This window comes from Macaca nemestrina, chromosome 15 (assembly GCF_043159975.1).
Source record: "Macaca nemestrina isolate mMacNem1 chromosome 15, mMacNem.hap1, whole genome shotgun sequence".
Taxonomy (NCBI): Eukaryota; Metazoa; Chordata; class Mammalia; order Primates; family Cercopithecidae; genus Macaca; species Macaca nemestrina.
This window is the reverse complement of record NC_092139.1, coordinates 23,246,001-23,266,343: the sequence shown is the minus strand read 5'-3', so window position 1 is coordinate 23,266,343 and position 20,343 is coordinate 23,246,001. Positions and strand designations below refer to the sequence as shown.

At 39.7% G+C, this 20,343-nt stretch overlaps 1 protein-coding gene across 7 annotated transcripts in view; it reads right to left on the bottom strand.

Annotated features, from left to right (window-relative positions):
* The window catches only part of LOC105496364 (chromodomain helicase DNA binding protein 6), a 214,516-nt gene that overhangs the window by 138,275 nt on the left and 55,898 nt on the right, over positions 1 to 20,343 (bottom strand). For 4 of the 7 annotated variants that reach the window (XR_011613333.1, XM_071079296.1, XM_071079297.1 and 1 more), the window contains exon 2: positions 12,097 to 12,152. Coding sequence is in view for 5 of the 7 variants with exons in the window: in XM_071079296.1 (XP_070935397.1) it covers positions 12,097 to 12,129 (33 nt within the window). In the remaining 2 variants the exon portion in view is untranslated. Of the gene's footprint in view, positions 1 to 11,026; positions 11,105 to 12,096; positions 12,153 to 13,732; positions 13,757 to 19,296; positions 19,405 to 20,343 lie in introns of those variants that run through there. The other 3 variants (XM_071079298.1, XM_071079299.1, XM_011766741.3) reach the window with 3 other exon arrangements.

Below are 20,343 nucleotides of genomic sequence, written 5' to 3'. Positions count from 1 at the left end.
CATATTATTCAGCCATAAAAAGGAGTGAAGTGGGGCTGGGCACAGTGGCCCACACCTACAACCCCAGCGCTTTGGGAGGCCAAGATGGGCAGATCACACGAGGTCAGGAGTTCAAGACCAGCCCGGCCATACATGGTGAAACCCCATCTCTACTAAAAACACAAAAATTAGCCAGGTGGGGTGGCACGCACCGGTAATCCCAGCTACTTGGGAGGCTGAGGCAGGAGAATCGCTTGAGTTTGGGAGGCGGAGGCTGCAGTGAGCTGAGATCATGCCACTGCATTCTAGCCTAGGCGACAAAGTGACTCTGTCTCCAAAAAAAAAAAAGAGTGAAGAGTGAAGTACTGAAACATGCTATATCACGGATAGACCTTGAAAACATGCCAAATGAAATAAGCCAGACACAAAAGGCCACATATTGTATAATACAATTTATATGAAATACTCAGAAAAAAACAAACTCAAAGAGACAAATTGGAGGTTATGAAAACATTCTGAAATTAAATAGTGGTGATGTTTACACAATCTTGTCAATATTCTAAAAACCACGAAATTGCACATTTTAAAAGGGTGGATTTTATAGTATGTAAATTACATTTTCATTTTGAAAAATCCAATACAAGGACATACCGAAATTGGTGCGCTCATATATTGCTGGCAAGAGTATCAACTATTAAAAGCCTTTTTTTTTTTCTTCGCAGGACAGAGAAGCAACATGCAGTGAATTCTTGCAATTTTATGTTGCCTCAACATCCATTTTGGATGTACACTGGACTTTCTCATACCAGAAGTGGAGCTTGATCACCCTTGATACAGTTTCCACCCTTGACACTGCCTTCTCCCAGTTCCTTAAGGTGGTCAATCCCGATATCTGCCTTTTACAACTAACTGCCTCCTGGTGACCACCCACCTATGGGACAGCCAGAGAGCCTACCTATGTGTCTTGTCCCACTGACTCCCATACCCTGCATGGACTGCCCAGATACGCCGCAGTGACTCCACTGAATTCTAACTGCTTGCTCTAAACCCAGCAATTAGAACTCCCTGCAGGAAACCTGCTAGGGTAATGGGTAATGGCCTGGACCCCAATGAAGGCTTTGATCCATTGGTTCATCTTTCTATATCTTGCTCCCCACACACTGACTGAACATGCGAGCCCTGGACAGCTCTTCACTTCTCATTGGGCCTGTGACGTGTGCTGCTCTCTTCTCTCTAGGATCTGCAAGTAATAAAACTGCCTCTGTTATTTCATATGTTTTGTTATGCTGTCTTCTCTGTATCTCACCTGACTGACACACATTAACCTAACTCTCCTCCTGGTCAGGGCTCTCCTAGAGAGTGGTTATCTTGGTGGGAATAAACTGGACAAAGGACACAGGTTGGACAAGAGCCACAAGGAGTCTACCAGTATAAATAAGTCTTCTGTGAGAGGGACACCTGGTCACTGGTCACTTGCATTAGGCTGCCTCCAGGATAGAGAAGTAGCTGGTGAAAGGCACACTGTAAACACACATGACCACCTCCCTGGGGCCCCATCAGGGCAGGGCTAGAAATTATAGCCACTGTCCAGGGAGTAACCTTAAGACCAAATTAGAGAAAAATACAACACAACAATATAAAATTTTAATTGTGGATATCCTTTTAAACGGGGCAACTTCTCTTCTAGGGCATAAATAAAGGAAACACGTAAGTACTCCAAAGGATTATGTATAAGAATATCTGATACACAATTGTGTTTAATAGAGAAAAAAGCTATAAATAACCTGCTTGCCAATCTTTAGAAAAATATTTAAATTAATAGTACACCCACCATCTGGAATAATACTATGCAGCCATTATTATACAGAGGTTTAAAAGACATGAAACATGTCTACATTTGGGAAGCAAAAAAAGAAAACCTATGGTCTAATCACATTTTGTTTTTAAAAACAAAAAGCTAGCTATATGAACGCCAGCTTTTTAAAACAATTTTTTAAAGTCTGCAAGGGCACAGACCAAATGTTAACCATCATTATGTGTGGGTGATACGACTATGGGCAGCTTTCACTTCTTTTTTGTTCTTTGTTTTTACCTGTCTCCCATTAGTAGAATGTAAGCTTCAAGAGGCAGTGATTCTGTGGTAGTATCTAGAAAAGTACCTGGCTTATGGTATAATTCAATCCTGTGGTTACTGAATGAAACAGTTATCTACAATTTGGAAAAGAGAAAAAGGAAGTCTATAGAATTGTACATGTAAACAGAAATGGCAATAAATATCTGTGCATAGAACAAATAATAGAAGAAAAACAAAACGTTAATAGTAATCATTTGAGGCTATGCAAATTTGGTTGTTTAATTTTTAACAGACATCTACAATTTCAATAATGAGAATGTATTACTTTCATGGTATTTTTAACAGAAAAACTTTCACATACATGTAATAGAAAATTTTTACAGACTTCTATAACAAATGAGAAAAACTGTTTTACCAGACAATTCATGTTTCTCCCAATCATAAGGATTCAAGAATCAAAGGCAGAATGAGAGGTGCCAGCACTGAGAGATTACATTTGACTGAGGTGCAGGACAAAGTGCGCACTTTGCACCTAGGCTGGAAAGGCCACCACACCCCCTTCATCCAGCTGTACTTCCTTGCACCTCAAACCCAAGTAGTGAGCAAGGCCTGGCCAACTCCTGCTGCTGGCTGGCTTTGGAGTCTTCTATCTTTCCCAGCAGGGAGAAGATGGTGTTCTGTGTCAGAAATTAGCTGAACATAAAAATGAGTAGAAAAAAATCATAAAAATTTGCAACCTTCTATCTCTTTTTAAAGTTCAAATAATAAAAATGAGCATTCAAAGTAAGAGGTAATTGTTCCTATTAATAAATCAGTTCATGGACAACATTTCAGGTAGCCAAAGTTATTTCCTAATTAAAATTAGGATTGTCTTATTTTTTCACCATCACTTTCTTCAGAAAGTTTTTTTTTAAACAGGTATTTGACTACGGAACATACTAAATGCAGAAAAAAACAAAAACAAAAACAAAACCCACATGTCCTCGGCTTTTATTTTGCTGCAATTGTACTGGAACTTACCCATTCGGCAAAGACATCTGTATGGAATTAGCAAGACTGACCAGAGTGGGGGCAGGAAAAACGTCTGTCCAATTGTTTGTGCATTTGTATATCTCCTTCTCTCTCTGTTTCTTTTTCTGCATTTAGTATACAGACAGTCCCTGACTCATAATGGTTTGACTTAGGAATTTTCAACTTGATGACAGGTTTGTCAGGACATCTAACTTCATTGTGAAGTCCAGGAACATTTCTATTTCAATGTATCTCTACTGAGGAGACCTGTGCTTTAGGTGACAAAGCAGGTACTTTGATCCTGATGTTCTTCACACAGTCACAGCTGGTTAGAACCAGGAGGAAGAGAGTTCAGTTGCAGGTATTTAAGGATAATTCAGGTGGAGAAATCCAGTAGGTTCTTGGATAATTTTCCAAGAAAAATTTCTACAAGAATGAATTAGATTGCCCAGCAAGAATAAAGGGAGAAGGAAAACAGGACCAAAACCTGACACATGCTAATGTTTCAGGATCACCAGAGGAAGAAAAACCTACAGAGTGAGAAGAAACAGTGAGATAAGCAAAGTGGCCAGGAAAAAAATGTAAGACTGAAAGCATGGTATCCCAGAAGCCTGAAGAAGACAGCATTTCAGACAGAATCATCACAGGTGTCAAACACTACTGAGAGGCAGGTAAGTGAAGCACTAAAGAGTGGTCAAAGGATTTGGTAATGTCATTTTTTCAAAACCTTTCCACCCCCAAATACTTGACTCATTTTTAGTCCCCACCTCTACTTCCACATTTTTGCAATTAAAATGGAGAGATGGGGATAGGAGATACTTTTCTCTTACGATGTTTCAAGAGTCTTAGAAATTTGAAATCTCTAAATCTGCAGTCAACCTAATTCTTGTTAACTCTAGGCAGTAACAAAAACTGCGGGCTAGTAAATGACTAAATGTGGATGCTGAGAGGGAAGAATTAGGAGGAGAGAGGGAAAATAATAATTAATAAGTGCCTGTGTTGTTTTTGGAAACTACTTTTATTTCCAACTATGGTTGGGTAGACCAAAACCTCACAGTAACTCAATTTCCTAATCTGCCTAAGTGGAATGATGTTTGCTCCACCAACCAAGGCCAGGAGATACGTCTTTCAGAATTATTTGCTGATATATTCTAGGACAAGTAGATGCTGAACAGAAACTAGCGGTGTGAATAAGACTATTTTCCTACCTCTTCATTCCTGGCCCACATGTAGTTTTACTGTAGCTTTAGGCTACCGGAGGCCCAAGGCCCAAAACTTAGGCCAATTCTGCTCCTATCACTGCCACATAATAAACCAGCACCCGGGCCTAGAGTTTGAAAGACTGTATTCATGGATAAGGAATTGTTCTTTTATATATCTAAACCTTGTAGTCACAATGACTTTGAGCACCCAGAATTGTTCTGATATTTTAAATATAAAATGGATGCCAAGGCCAGGTGCGATGGCTCATGCCTGTAACCCCTGCACTTTGGGAGGCTGAGGCTGGCGGATCACGAGGTCAGGAAATTGAGACCATCCTGGCCAACATGGTGAAACCCCATTTCTACTAAAAATTTAAAAAACTAGCTGGGTGTGGTGATGTGTGCCTGTAATCCCAGCTACTTGGGAGGCTGAGACAGGAGAATCGCTTGAATTCGGGAGGCGGAGATTGCAGTGAGCCAAGATCATGCCACTGCACTCCAGCCTGGCGACACAGACCATCTCAAAAAAAAAAAAAAAAAAAAAGGATGTCAATAATAGTAATAGTTAATTTTACTAAGAATTGGGTATTAGGAACATACTAAGCTTATTGAGTGTATCACCAAAACAACCTTAAGATAGAGGCATATTATAACTCCATTTTAGAGTAGAAGCCTAGAAAGACTAAATAACTCACATTGGTCCCATGGCTAGTAAGTGGTAAAGCTAAGATTTGGGATTTGACTCCTATTTCAAGGGCCACTGCTCTTAATCACTTCACATTGTCTCGTGTACTGGATACAACAAACTTAGAAATAAGAATCAGCAAGAACCTCTAACCAACCTCTATTTCGTTTCCATCACCCATTCCCCAACACAGCTGTATCTCCTCAACCTTTCCCCAGACGACTTTCAATTCACTAACTTTCCTCTTCTATCCATTTCTTCATAAATCCACTTGTTCTCCAGATCAGATGAAAAACACATCAAGAATAAACAATTTATTAAATGGACGTATATTAAATAAATGTAGTAGGACATATATTAAATAAATAAGACTTTTCAACTTCACCCAGAAGGGTCCCAAGATGAGGGTCATTTTAAACAGGGACTTGGCAGCTACCAAAGATCTACCACCAACATCGTAAGAACGTAGTTAGCAGTAGACATATTTCTTTTATCCTTACAAAATGAGAACGTTTTATTCTCAGTATCTAAATATTACATAGTTCCTGGACAGTAAGTTCATGATAAAGTTACAAACCATATCAAAATGAAAAAGACGCTCCTATTGCACTTCTGTTTTTTTCATAATACTTCAATCCTTTGGGACAGTTTTCCCAAGGATGAATCAAAGTTATGCAGAGCGGCCAGGCACGGTGGCTCATTCCTGTAATCCTAGCACTTTGGGAGGCCGAGACGGGCGGACTGCCTGAGCTGAGAAGTTTGAGACCAGCCTGGGCAAAATAGGGAAACCTCATCTATACTAAAATACAAAAAAATCAGCCAGGCGTGGTGGCGGGTGCCTGTAATCCCAGCTACTCAGAAGGCTGAGGCACGAGAATTGCTTGAATCCAGGAGGTAGAGGTTGCAGTGAGCTGAGATTGTACTACTACTCTACAGCCTGGGCAACAAAACAAAACTCTGTCTAAAAAAAAAACAAAGTTAGGCAGAGGAAGACAACTCTTCACAGTCACATCAATACTCATGTGCGAGCTAAAAATGTCACAGATCCAAATCCTTCATCATCACTTTGAAGCTGCGCCAAAAACTTGGTCACCAGAGGTTCCCAGACTCCTCTGGTCAAGACAGGAGGCGAGGCAATTCCATTAGCTGTTTTTAAGTAGCCTTTTTTATGGTAGTGTTTTCTACATGTAAACTTACAAGACTTACAGCTTCTTTATGCATAGGATTTTAAAATTAGCAGCTTATTTCCATTAAAATTTTGTGTCTGTCTCATAAATGCTAGTGACATATTTGATAACATTAGTAACATGAATTAAATGAACCACAGTGCAATTTAAATGTTAATATAATTAATCCTACTATATATTTTAATGTTAATATTTTATACTAAAATTAAAATATTAGCATTTTAATACTAAAATATTACATAGTAATATGATTACTACATAATCATATGTACTACGTTACATAATCATGATACTATATCATAGTAATCATATTACTGTGTATGTAGAGTAATATTATTATATTATAGTAATATAGAATTACTATGTAATATTTTAGTTAAAACTGTGTCAACTTATATACAATTTACTTTGGTCTTATAAATACCATAAATAAATGTACTGGCAAACTCTATGATTCTAGTCAGGATGGGCCTCTGAGGTTGAGTTCAAACTCCCATCTCATTCTTTCTAAAATACAAAGAATTAGGAGAGAGAGAAAATAATAACTAATAAGTTCTGGAGACAGGGAGCTTTACTGCTTACAAGGCATATGGCACAGCTGTGCAGCTCAACTTCTCCGGATGTCCTTTTCTTTGAGACGGAGTCTCGCTCTGTCCCCCAGGCTGGAGTGCAGTGGCGCGATATTGGCTCACTGCAAGCTCCATCTCCCAGGTTCACGCCATTCTCCTGCCTCAGCCTCCTGAGTAGCTGGGACTACAGGTGCCCGCCACCGCGACCGGCTAATTTTTTGTGTGTGTTTTTAGTAGAGACGGGGTTTCACCATGGTCTCGATCTCCTGACCTTGTGATCTGCCCGCCTCGGCCTCCCAAAATGCTGGGATTATACACAGTATATCTGAAGAAAACTCTTCCCATCTTTATCCGCGCCCGGCCCGGATGTCCTTGTTTGTATGAAGCTAAAGCCTATCCTCCTCTAACTGTCCCCACATGTCCCATTCTCTTCCACAGGTCCAGCAATAGACACATTTAACCTCTTTTCCACATGATGCCCTTAAGTCTTCACTTCTTCAGGTTACACAGTCCTAGCTTCATCCACAGTTCACATTATATAAGTCAGTGTTATTTTGCCATCCCAGTGACTTATTCTGGCCTTGAGTGTATGTCTCAGAACATAAAGTGAGTAAGAATAACGAAAAAAAAAATCTATTAAGATATGTTCAAAGAGGGGAAAGCATTTAATGCTCAGACTTCTTTTCCTTTTTGGAGGAGGGAGGAGAAAGGAGGTGGATAGGTACCTTTTAAGTCCTTTTGAAACATGATTCTAGGGTGAGGCTGTTTAGTCATCTAGGCTAGTATTAGCCCAGACGATCTTCAGACCCTCTGCAGATGAGGCTAAAAAGTCTTAAAAGTAAATTATTCACTCAACCATATTACCAACTTTGCTATTCTTCCTCTTTCACTATTCTGAATTATGGATCATGATTTAGTGATCCATACTACTAGTAAACTTGAGTCCTCATCTCTCCCTAGAGGACTTCTGGGACCAAATCTTTTGGGAACTATTCTTTGTCCTAGTTCACCCTCGGTCACCACCCAAAACTTAGCACCACACTTCACACCTTTCCTTTCTCCCTTCCCACCATGTCTTTCAACTTCCCAAATCCACCCTCTTCCCTTCTAAGCTTTCCTCCTGAGGCCCCTGAAGCAAAAAACCTGAAACCCAGCTCCCCACAGAAGACACTGCCTCTTTTTAGAACTCTCTCAATTTCTTTGGTGGGGCTGACCTTCCCTCGGCCCCCATACTCTCCAATTCCAGGGCATGATCTTCCACCACACGGTAAAACTCTGGCGCTTCCGAGGCATATTTCATTCCCTGGTTATATTAATAGTTTGTAATCAGGCCAGAAATTTCTTGAGAAATTGTTTTAGTTACTACTGGACCTGACCCCAAGTAGAACGCAAATATTTCTGAATTAATATTAATGAATTAATGCTGAAAAACTCAACAAATATTTGTTGAGTGAATAAATTATACCCATATTCACTCCAGGGAAGAAAATAAGGTCTAATAATCTGAAAGTCTTTGAGATTCTCACAGTATATCTGAAGAAAACTCTTCCCATCTTTATGTTTTCTAGAGGACCTAATAATGAAAGGCTCTGCTTACCCAACTCTTGGCATGGGGTCAGGAAGCAAGATTCTCCTGTAGTTACTCAGGTCTGGGTTACCTCCTGGGCACAGCTCCAAACTGTCATCCTACTTATAATATTATGTATTTCTATTGCATTCACTGTTTATTAACTGTCTTCTACACTGCATATGTGGTCCCAAAGCCCTCTTACCCCTTAAGATTACACCTGCCTGCAGACCATATTATACATTACATAGTATTTATCACTTATGTTTTTTCCCAGTGCCAAGCAAGGAGCTGAGATGAATAAAAATCAATATTCCTGTATCACAGTTTTGTTGTTGCTAACATTAGGATGTGCCCTCTCGCAAAGAAGTATTTACAACTATATTATACATCAATAGTGCCACATAGGTTTTCAATGATTAGAGTTCACATTTTATTTTTATAATTTTTTTTGCCTAATAATGCTTAGTCATCTTAAGAATTAAACATATTTCTTAGAAGCAGTTTAGTTCTCTATAATGTAGATAAAAGTCTATAGCTCTCCTGAGTGATTCACTTTCAAACGTTTTATTAAAGTCTGTTTCTCACAACGCTTCTTTAGGCAAAACAAATTCAATCTCTAAACCCTTTGTTCTGGGCACATTACACCTATTATGCCTTTTCCGGTTAATAAGAAGCACTATTGTTTATTACTGAGTTTTGATTTAATTTGTAAAAATCTACCATTTCAATTTACCTTGATAAGATTTTGAACAAAGAAATGAGGAATATCAAGATCAGAGTGTATTTATATGCTATTTTTCTCCAAGGAAGAGGAAAGTGAATTAATAGGAATGAGGGTTTTTAAAAGGTAGATATTTCATTTGCTGCTACTTCTAACACCTCAGAATCATGGTAAGAGAAAAGACAAAGTTTGATGGCTACTTTTGTTAAACTGAAAGATTTCCTTGCCACTGACAAACTGAATACCAAGTACTTGACAAATTACCCCACTTAATCCTAGTCTCATGATGTGAGGCATGTTATGATTACTCCCATTTAAGTGACAGAAAAACAAGGCTGGCTTTTGTCTTCCAGCTCAAAGGAGGCTAAGGTGCAACTTCCTTTGGTCGTCCTGAATCGGATTCATCTGACACCAGCTGCCTCCACCATGCTTCTGAAGTTTGACCCCAATGAGATCGGAGTCTGTACGTGAGGTGCACCAGGGGGGAAGTCAGTGCCATGTCTGCACCGGCTCCCAAGATCAGCCCCCTGGGTCTGTCTCCCAGAAAGGCTGGTGATGACATTGCCAAGGCAACTGGTGACTGGAAGGGTCTAAGGATTACAGTGAAACTGACCATTCAGAACAGACAGGCCCAGTTTGAGGTGGTACCTTCTTCTTCTGCCCTGATCATCAAAACCCTCAAGGAACCACCAAGAGACAGAAAGAAACAGAAAAACATTAAATATAGTGGAAATATCACTTTTAATGAGATTGTTAACACTGCTCGACAGATGCAGCACCAATCTTTAGCCAGAGAACTCTCTGGAACTATTAAAGAGCTCCTGGGGACTGCCTAGTCTGTGGTCTGCAATGTTGATGGCCACCCCCTCATGACATCATGGATGACATCAACAGTGGTGTGGTGGAATGCCCAACTAGTTAAGAAGCACAAAGGAAAAATTTCCATAAAGGATCATTTGACAAGACTGAACTTATCCAAAGTTATACAACTAAATCGTAGGGTCAGAGTTTCAATCCTGTTCTATGGAAATCAAAGCTGAAGTTCACTCCAGAACATGAGCCTCTTCTCTGTTAGGCACTGAATTCTCCATCCTGGAGTTTATATATTGCTTTAATTTGAACACAATTTTCTATTTTCATTCTCTGCAATTTCTTGCAGTTCAGTTACCAGTATGGTCTACCATCAGTATTTATAAGAGGAGCAGGATCAAGTCTTTCTGAAAGTTGCTCACTTCTTTAACCTGCTTCTCTATCCTATCTAATATTAATTTTTAAATGAAAAATCCTGTTCTGTTCATCATCAACATTACCATGAGGTCTAAAACAAAAACCCATCCAACTGAAGCTACATAACAGCTGGCTAATATACCAAAGGTCTTAACACGAACCAGTAAAATCTCACAGAAAGGAACCAGAATTCATTTTGGTGTAATCACTATAGAATGTTTTGATTTAAATAAATGCTTATCTTAAAGGATGCCTAAAAATAAATAAATGTGAAGACTGCTTTAAGAAATATAAACCTGCTCACATATCACAAATGACAATAGTTTTGAGGGTTTGGGGTTCTCTTCAGTAATGTGTTCTTTGAGACGGAGTCTTGCTCTTGTCCAGGCTGGAGTCCAATGGCGCAATCTCGGCTCACTGCAACCTCCACCTCCCAGGTTCAAGTGATTCTCCTGCCTCAGCCTCCTGAGTAGCTGGGATTACAGTCACTCGCCACCATGCCCAGCTAATTTTTTTGTATTTTTAGTAGAGACAGGGTTTCGCCGTGTTGGCCAGGCTGGTCTGAAACTCCTGACCTCAGGTGATCGGCCTACCTTGGCCTCCAAAAGTGCTGGCATTACAGGTGTGAGCCACTGCGTCCAGCCAGTAATGTGTTCTTTTTAAGAGCAGCATAATATTCCACTAGGTGGGTGAGCTATGATTTAAACAGTCCCCTTTTTGATGGATGTGTACGTTCTTTTCCATTTTTGCTATCATACATGAAACAGCAATTTAAGCCTTTATACACACAGTTTTGCACACCTGAGTATATCCACAGGATAAGTTCCTGGTAGATGGAACTGCATTCCATGTAGCGTTTGCCTATCAGTTGACAACTTTCTGAGGAGGACAGATATAAATCCAGTAAGTAGACAGTATTTAGTCACTGCTCTTCTTGTTATCTGGCAGCAGATGAGTTAACTAATTCCCCAAACCAACCTATCCATTGAGGACAGACCAGGGGGTAGTCTTTGTAACCATAACCCTGAGCCATAACCCTACGTCACCCTATTATTAGACTAGGGTTTCCTAGAAGCAAACTGGAAAAGTAAGAGAGGCTAGTCTCACCCAACCTCTTTGTTAGAGTCCCAGTGAAAAGCAGGGATTTAGATACCCCACTTCCCAGGTTGTCATTCAATTCTGTAAAAGAAAAACCAGCCTATCAGAAATAGCCCATTTCCAAGAGACAGAGACAGGTCTCCCATCTGACCTCCCTGAGTGAGGTCTCAGAGTTCCTTTGAATATATTACACTCAGGGCACAGCAGTACCAACCAAGGAAAGAGATCCTGGCAAGATAAATCACACTCTCCATCCCACACCCCCTTCAAAAAACCAAATGCCAAAGAGTTGATGCTCCTGTTCTTCTAATTATTTCACTATTTTTCTCTCTAGGAGGAACCCATCCACTGATCATTACTTACAAAATCATAAGTAAGGATTTTGTAAGTAAGAATGCTTTTAGTTTAACCAAAAATCCAGATGGATAGAAGGATAAATATATAAACTATAAAGAATTGGTCACATCTCTCTTTCAGAAAAGACTCAGAAAGCTATTCAAAGGGAGGAAATGTTTCTCTTCTACTTGGCTAATTTGAATAATATTCTGATATACAGTTTTCATTACATTTACTCCTACGTGAAGATGAACTGAGCATCAAGAAAAATCCGCATTATTAAGTCATTCAGAACAGAGCTCTCAGTTACTATAATACAGGCAACAGGGAAAGTACCAAAGATTAAAGGATGAGCCAACGCTGCCAGTGTCTCCCCTTGTTGAAAAAGCACCAAGATACCCCAGATGCATTCACTTAAAAGAAATGTGATCTCTTACCTGCTTCTCTTTCTTCTGTATTTTCATTTTCATCTATTGAAGGAAGATATTTATTTCTGTAAAACATTTTTAAAAAGGCAAAGATTATGACAAAATCCAAAATAAAACATTTTCAACATCTCCAGATTAACTGTAACACACAAGAAAAACAAACAGGGGGTTACTTCTGCAGAACATTTATGTCCAACAACCCCCAGAGCCCTAAGTGTAGACCTAATTAGATCTAACTCTATTAGACCCTAATTTATTGCACCCAATAAAATGAAGTCAAAAGGATATTGTCTTTGTAGATTAAATCAGTTATAAAAGATGCTGGCATGTATGAAAGTTAGCGGTAACTAATAAAGGAACAAAAACAATAACATGCCTTCATTGAGGGGTATTAGGAGATGGGGAGGAAATAAGGTAAGCCCTCATCCCTTTTGGAAGAAAACAATCAATGATATCTATAATTGATAAATCAAGAAATAGAAATATAGACAATAAAAAAGAGCTAAGCGTTCAATGCAATTCTCTCTAAGGAGACAGGATTTGGTATATTATTTGACGTTTTAAACCATGTGTATTTATTACTTGAAAAAATAATTTCATTGCAATACTTCATACGATTTTTTTTAAAGGACTGATTTTATTCTACCCAGGACTTAAGCCCCCATCCCCACTGCAACCATAATGTCCTTGATGACACTGCACTTCTCATAAATGACTTGTGAACACCATAAAAGCCCAGTAATTGTCTTTAGAGGTACAAAGGCATGTTGGGGCATCTCAGGGAAAAGAACAAACCCTAGTCTAGGAAACTCAGAATTTGGGGCTGCCAGCATCACTAACTAGTACTACTGCTTCAGATCTGAAGCTCTTAACCTTCCTCATATACAAACAATACAAGGATCATAGTATCTCAGGCTTCTGGTTCTAGCCGGGATATAAACACTGCTTCCTATTTTTTGTTGACTTTGATTTCCTGGTCATCCCACACAGCTACAAAACACCACTCACTCAGAAAACCAAATTACCCTTAAGTTTCCTAATTATTTCTCATATCCAAATGAATGGGATATGTAGGCATTAAGTATTAATACAGCTTTAAGATTAAAGTGAGATAAGTATTTGAGGTGGTAGATATGTTAGTTTGACTTAATTATTCCACATTGTATTCAAAAATGACATCACTCTGTACCCCATAAATATATACAACCATAGTTTGTCAATTTGCAATTTAAAAAAGATTAAAGTGAGTTCCAATTCTAAGTGAGTTCATGGCATGCTGGATGCACACAGAAAAATGAAAGACATGATTCCAATCATCCTTGGGACTGCAATTACGGTTTATCATTTTAATGTCTGTCAATTTAGATTTTTTTTCTCTAAGAGTTAGAGGCATTTTCTATTAAAAAGAACCACAAAATGCCATGGAATCTGTCCTAGAGAGACATGTCTACCAAGGTACTGCTGTTTGCAAAGAGTGCAGCGGCCAAGGAGGTAAGTAGCTCGAAAGCAGGCATGGTCGGGTGCTAAGGGGAAGGGGACGAGGGCAGAGACTAACTGGCTAAATCAGGGAAAGGCAAGTCCATTTAGTAAATGGTGCTTCTAAGAATCAATGCAAGGGTTAGTGTTCGATAGGACAATTATTTACCTGAAGAAGCCATAAATTCCAGATAAATGGTAAGTGCTCTGAACCAAGGCAGTTAAAATTTAAAAAAAAAAAAAAAAAAAAAAAATTATCTCCTAAGCTTCATTACAGTGGAGTCAGTTCTAGGTAAATGATGTTACTACAAGTTTATCTCCTTTATCTCTATTCTTTAAATTATCAGATCCCAGAAAACTGACATTCTCAACCATCACAAACTGCCACAAAGTCAAAAATAAAGAAGTTTGGGGGAAAATTCCAGCTAATAAAAAAGGCTATTATCAATAATAAGACATATGTGTAGAAAGTAAAAAGTTTCGTCTTCAAAGTTCCCCTTCTTGTTAAAGAATAAATCATAAGTGTTAGAAATAACAGTTTCTTTTAAAGACTAACTTTCTTCAAAGCCTCTTTGCTTTGGGCTAATAACTCTTTGTTAGGCCCTATCCTAAGTAACTGTTGGACATGCTCATAGGCACGTTCTAGCTCACAGCCTATGCCCATTCCTTATTTGGAAATGTTACTGCTTCCTTAAACCTTTCGTAAGCAACCTCCTCTCCTTTGTTCTTCCCTGCACTTACCTATTTAGGAAAGTTTTAGGCTATTAGCAAATCGGGTGTCAGTTTAAGAGTGTGAGGTCCAGCTCCAGCCAATGGATGCAGGACACAGCTGTAAGGATGATCCAAATGCACAAGGGATAAATATATCTGCTTTCCTTTGTTCAGGTGTGCTCTGGCCATTGTTTCATCTGCAACTGAGTACCCTTTCTGCAGAGACTAAAGATCGCCTTGCTGAGAGATCTTCTGTCTATGTGCTAACTTTTCTTCGTGGCACCGATTATTTCTAACCATTTTGGTATGTCTAACAATATGTCTCAAATAAAATTCTGCCCAACAAAATGAAATCATTAAAAATTACAGAAAGGTCAGGTACAATGGCTCACACCTGTAATCTCAGCACTTTGGGAGGCCAAGGCAGGTGGATCACTTGAACCCAGGAGTTTGTGACCAGCCTGGGCAACATGGCAAAAACTTGTCACCACAGAAAATACAAAAATTAGCCGGGTGTGGTGGCTTCCACCTGTGGTCCCAGCTACTTGGGAGGCTGAGGTAGGAGGATCATCCGAGTCTGGAAGGTCCAATCTGCAGTGAGATCACACTACTGTACTCCAGCCTAGGTGACAGAGTGAGGCCCTGTCTCAAAAAACAAACAACACAAAACACTACAGGAAAACTCTACCAATGTTAATAAAAAATTACCTTTGTAGCGTATAAAGAACCGATACAAGTACGATGCAGCAGGGACATCAGAAAGCACAATTTCTGATTCACTACCACAAACAAGCACTGCAATAAAAATAAGCAGCGTGCATAACACTGCCAGGAATGTGGGAAAACAGGTCCTACTTATCATTGCTAATGGCACTTTTAACTGTTTCAAGCTTTCTGAAGAGCACTCAGGCAATATGCCACTAGATCTATGAACGTTTTCAATCCTTTTATAGGCCAGTTCCACTTTAAGGAATATCTCCCAAGGCCACGAGCAGGTAGGAAATGAACCTGACCCCAAGGGGAAGGTCAGAGATGAGGTGAGTGAACTGTGAAAATATCACATCAGACTTGGCTAGCCTCTGAGACGGAGAGAATGTGCATGTGAAATCTGTATGATGGCGATGTTACTGCAGAATAACTGTCTAGTTCACTGAAAGCAAATGCTGGCAAATCTCATGTTACTGTCAAATCATTTCTGGCATCCCAACAGTTCACAAAACACACCAGCATGCTGCCACCCAACAAGATAACAAACGTCATCAATAGGTGTTCAATAAGCATTTATTGGCTTGTCCTTCTCCGGACAGCACCCCATAATTTATAAACACTCTTAAATTATCTCTACTTTTAAATCTTTTTAAAGGCACACATTAAAAAAAATGTATAAAACAATGTCATCTTTTTGTAAGGCTAAATTTTATGTGCTAGGAATAGATGACTAGTTACACCCTCAAGCTTGTACTTCTGTACAATGCTGGAAATGGCTCTACAGTCTCTGCTGCCATCACTCAGAAGTTCTGACTAGATCCTTCTGGCTCAATAAAGAACAAATCAAAAAGTAATTTCAGGGTCTCGATACTTAATTAGAAACATAATGCAGATAATTCTACAGACAATTCTGAATGGGCAAAACAGAAAACCTGTCAACAGCGGAAAATATCAAGTGTATAACTTCTGAATTGGGGAAACTGGTGGGAAGCTAGTGGGACTCCCACTCTCCTTGCTGCAGTATGTATGAGTGCTTCCGTAGGAGTGCAGCATTTAATTACCTTCACAGGAAGGTAAGCTGCTAATGATGTAAAAATAAACAACATAAAAGCTCCCATTCCTTCTTATACTCACCCATCTAAGGATGCTCCTATTAAGAAAAATGGGTGCCAGGTTTCAATAAGAACATTTTGAAAGTTTTCTTTTTTTTTTAATTACTATCTCTCTCTCTGGTCCAAAAATTCTGCAACAGTGCCTGTGCCATTTCCAAGTTCCTCAGTGCTGTGTAATGTAAGTTTTTAAAAATAACAAAATATCAGGTTCACCCCATTCAACCATTTATTCACAGAAATGATTTAAATTCACTATACCTTGAGAACTCTGCCATCCTAACAATCCCTGCTCAGTCCAAGGGTCTATTTCATTATGAGAATGTGTGTTTTTGCAAACACAAACAAGTGCATACCCAGCAGACCCCTACCAAGGTCCTTCATATTCACAGAAGACGAGAGTAGACACAACTGAACACAGTAACGATGGAGAATTTTGCTGTTAACAGGCCCCTACCCTCACCACTCTATCAGGCACTTTGAGACAGAGTATGTGGGAAGCAACTCTAAACCTCAAATTTTCCACAATGAACATGTATTTTTATAATCTACTCATGCCCATCCTCAACCTTGAGATTGTTTCCTATGAAACACTCTAACAATAGCAGGCATAAATAGGGTAATCCCACATGGTTATACTGTGGGGATTTTAGGAATAGGAATAAGGACACAGAGAGTCCTTATTCCCAGATGAGTTATCTGGGAAGAGTGAGATAACCAAGAAAGCAGAGATGTCTTGAGGAATGCCACCTGCCTTAAATCCTGGCCCAAACACCTCTTATCAAGACTCCTGACCCCGGAGGCAGTCCAACGGATAAGAAATCCCCCAACTTCCCATTTCCCCGCCTTACTACCCTCCACGCCTACAAACTGGACACAGGTACCTATCTCTACTGCAGAGTGTGAGCAGTCTACAGGAGGTACTTTAATAGCAAGGGTTTGAAGTACCAGAAAGCAGTTTGGATCTGGGCTGTGATGATGACGAGACATGTGAAACCTCTTCCAGACTTTGTTTCCTCCCTGTAAAATGCTGACAATGTATGCCTCAGAGGGCCTTAGGAGAATTCAAAGGGATAACAATCTATGGCATCTGTCACATGGTGAAGACTAGTTATAGGCAGCCATTTGTGCTACTTGTCCTTAAGGTCATCCCTCCAGCGTCACGGGAAGAAGACATAAATGAAGAAGATGTTTTAATGATGGAAAAACAAACAATATAAAAGCTCCCATTCCTTCTTACACTCACCCATCTAAGGATGCTCCTATTAAGAAAAATGGGAGCCAGGTTTCAATTAGAACATTTTGAAAGTTTTCTTTTTTTAAATTACTCTCTCTCTCTCCAGTTCAAAAATTCTGCAACAGTGCCTCATCTCCTGGGGACAACTAACCTTTCCATCCGTATTTGAGATCCACCTCAGTCTCTTGATTACCTCCCAGTTACTCTTTCCTCATTTCATTCAGGACTCTCCTCAAATATCACCTTAGCAGCAACGCCTTCCCTAACCACCTTACAGAAAACAGCACCCCACCTCCCACCCACCACCACTCTGTTATCCTCTTATTCTAATTTCATTTTCCTCCAGGTCCTTATTACTCCCTGATATTATATTATAGTAAGACCTTACTTAATGTCCAGACTCTTGGAAAAAGCTATGACTTTCAGTGAAACAAGGACTTTAAGTGAAACAACTTAAGCCAGCTCCTCTAATCAACACCATTTCATTACAACGCTGATGAGAAAAAAATTAGTTTCCTTGTATGCTCTTTTGCTTAAAGTGAGGACTTCCTATGTATCTATTTGGTTTTAAGCTTATTGCCTGTTCCTGACACACACACACACATACACACACACACACAGAGTAACCTTTGTCTTGTTCATGCTATATCCCCCGAGTCTGGAATAGGATTGAGCTCCTAGCATGTGCGCAATAAGCATTCTTTGAATGGAAGAATCATTTCTTCTCCCTAAGTTATCACTAAATGTCTCCCTTTGTATAGCTCTCCTCCTCTCAACAAAGAAACATGTTTAACTCTATCTCAAAACATTAACAACACGAACAAATCCTCTACACATCTGAAAGTTCACTTCCTCCCGTATTACTTCCCTAAAGCTGTTCTTGACAATCACTCCCTAGCTACCAAATCTAACGGCCATTTTTAGGCTTTGAGTGCTCTGCAGCATTTTAAACTATGGATCATTTCCTCTTAAAATTCTCATCTCACTGGTTTCTTGATCCCTCTGATTGCAGGCTTCTAGGCTAAGCTTCCTCGCTAGAATCCTCCTCTTATAAAACCCAATCCTTAAATATCACTGTTCCCAGGGTTCAATGCTGGCAATACCAGAAAGGCTCCCTGAGTTTTCTACTCAACTCCCAAACTTCATCTCTTCGCACAATGACCTGCACATTTGCAAATCCAAGCCCTCCTCTTGACCTCTATGTGGCTATATCCAACCACGTCCTGGCCAGTTCCTGAGACACTGCACAGGTACCACCAAAAAACCCCACAACTCTTCCAAAACGAAACTCACACACATCTTTACACACACACACCCACACACACAAACTCTCTCTCTCACCTGCTCCTGTGTTCCCCATCAGAGGTTAATGTCCTGCGACCTGCCATGCCACCCAGCCCAGAATTGAGTCGTCCTTGATTCCTTCCCTTTCCCATAACTCTTTTACTTCCAGAATCCCTTGGTTCCTCTCCAGTCGACTCTGGTTTATTCCCATATTTTTTTTGTTGTCATTTTTGCTTGAAACAGTTTCTTAAGTGCTTCTCTGTTTTCAATGTCTCCTACCCTCACCCCCATTACCCTCATTGCTACCAACAGTATGTTTTCCTAAAGTGCAAACAAAATCAGATGCTATCTCTTCAGTGGGTATTGTGTCTTAAAACAAAATAAAAACATATTCCCCATAGCAAAGAGCCCTGCATAAGCGATCTGGCCTCTGGTTCTTGTCTACTGCTCTGACATTATTTTCCAACATGCATCCAACTATACTGAACACCTGTGGGTTCCGACGTCTGCCCTGCTCATTCAGGTCTTGTTCAGGCCCTGCCTCACATGGTCTCATCCTTCAAAATTCAGATCTGGTGTCATGTTCTCTGGGATGCCTTCCCTGACCTGCCTAAATCGCATAAGCATCGTGTGATAGGCACTAAACTACAGCAGCTGTATCACCAGGTTATTATAATCTTTTACCTGTCTGTGCGTGCCAGCAGCTGCAGGGTGCCCAAGCCCCTTCCGGGGAGGAACCGTGTTCTGCAGTGTAGCGCTCAGTGCCTGACATTTGAACTCTTCAGTGATTAGCTGTGGAATGAGTAAGTGAATTAATGGGAAAGCTGTGTTTATTGAAAATGCTTTCAACTCCTCCTTTCAATGTAACTAGTGCCCTCTTTTTTTTTCTCCTAATCCAATCAAAGTTCTCAGTATTCTTCCTTCACACCTTTCAAATACATGTACTTAGCTTAAGAATTCAATAAAAATATAAAGCCTAAAACAAAAAAACCAGTCCCTGATTCCACTCCCCAGTCCTGATTCACTATTCTCAGAGGCAATCATTTGAACCTCAGCTGTTTCTTCTGCTCCTTCCCAATCTACTTTAAATAACATGGTTATTACTATTACTTTTTTTTTTTTTTTTCCAATTTTAGGCATTATTTTATTGGCTTCTTCCTATGGAACAGGAGTCAGCAAGTATTTTTATAAAAAGGCCAGATAATAAATATTTTAGGTTTTGTAGGCCATATGGTCTCAGTTGCAGCTACTCAATTCTGCTGTGATGCGAAAAGAGCCACAGACAAATATGCAAACAAATGGGTATGGCTGTGTTCCAATAAAACTTTTTTTCAAAAACAGGAAGTCCCCCTACTATGGAAGATGAAGTGTTATCTTCCCAATATAGTTACTATCACCCTTATTTATTAAATCAACATTTAATTCACAGCTAAGCCATGAACTATACTTTGCTAAAACTTTAATTTTTTCCCTGAAGATAGTAACTACCTCATTTTAAAATTTGCATGGTTTTCTATGAGTCACTAACTTCTCACGAAAAGGTCCTCTAAACTTCTCCTAAAATGCTCCTCTAAAACCTTGAAACTCCTTTCAATCTAAGCTCAAAGTTCTTCTCTTGGGTCATTTATAGGTAGAGTCCTCCATCATGGTCTCTTATCTGCCTCCTGGGACTTCTCATCACTATCCTCCCAGAGATTCATTCCCTCAGTTTCTCTCCATGGTGGACTCCGA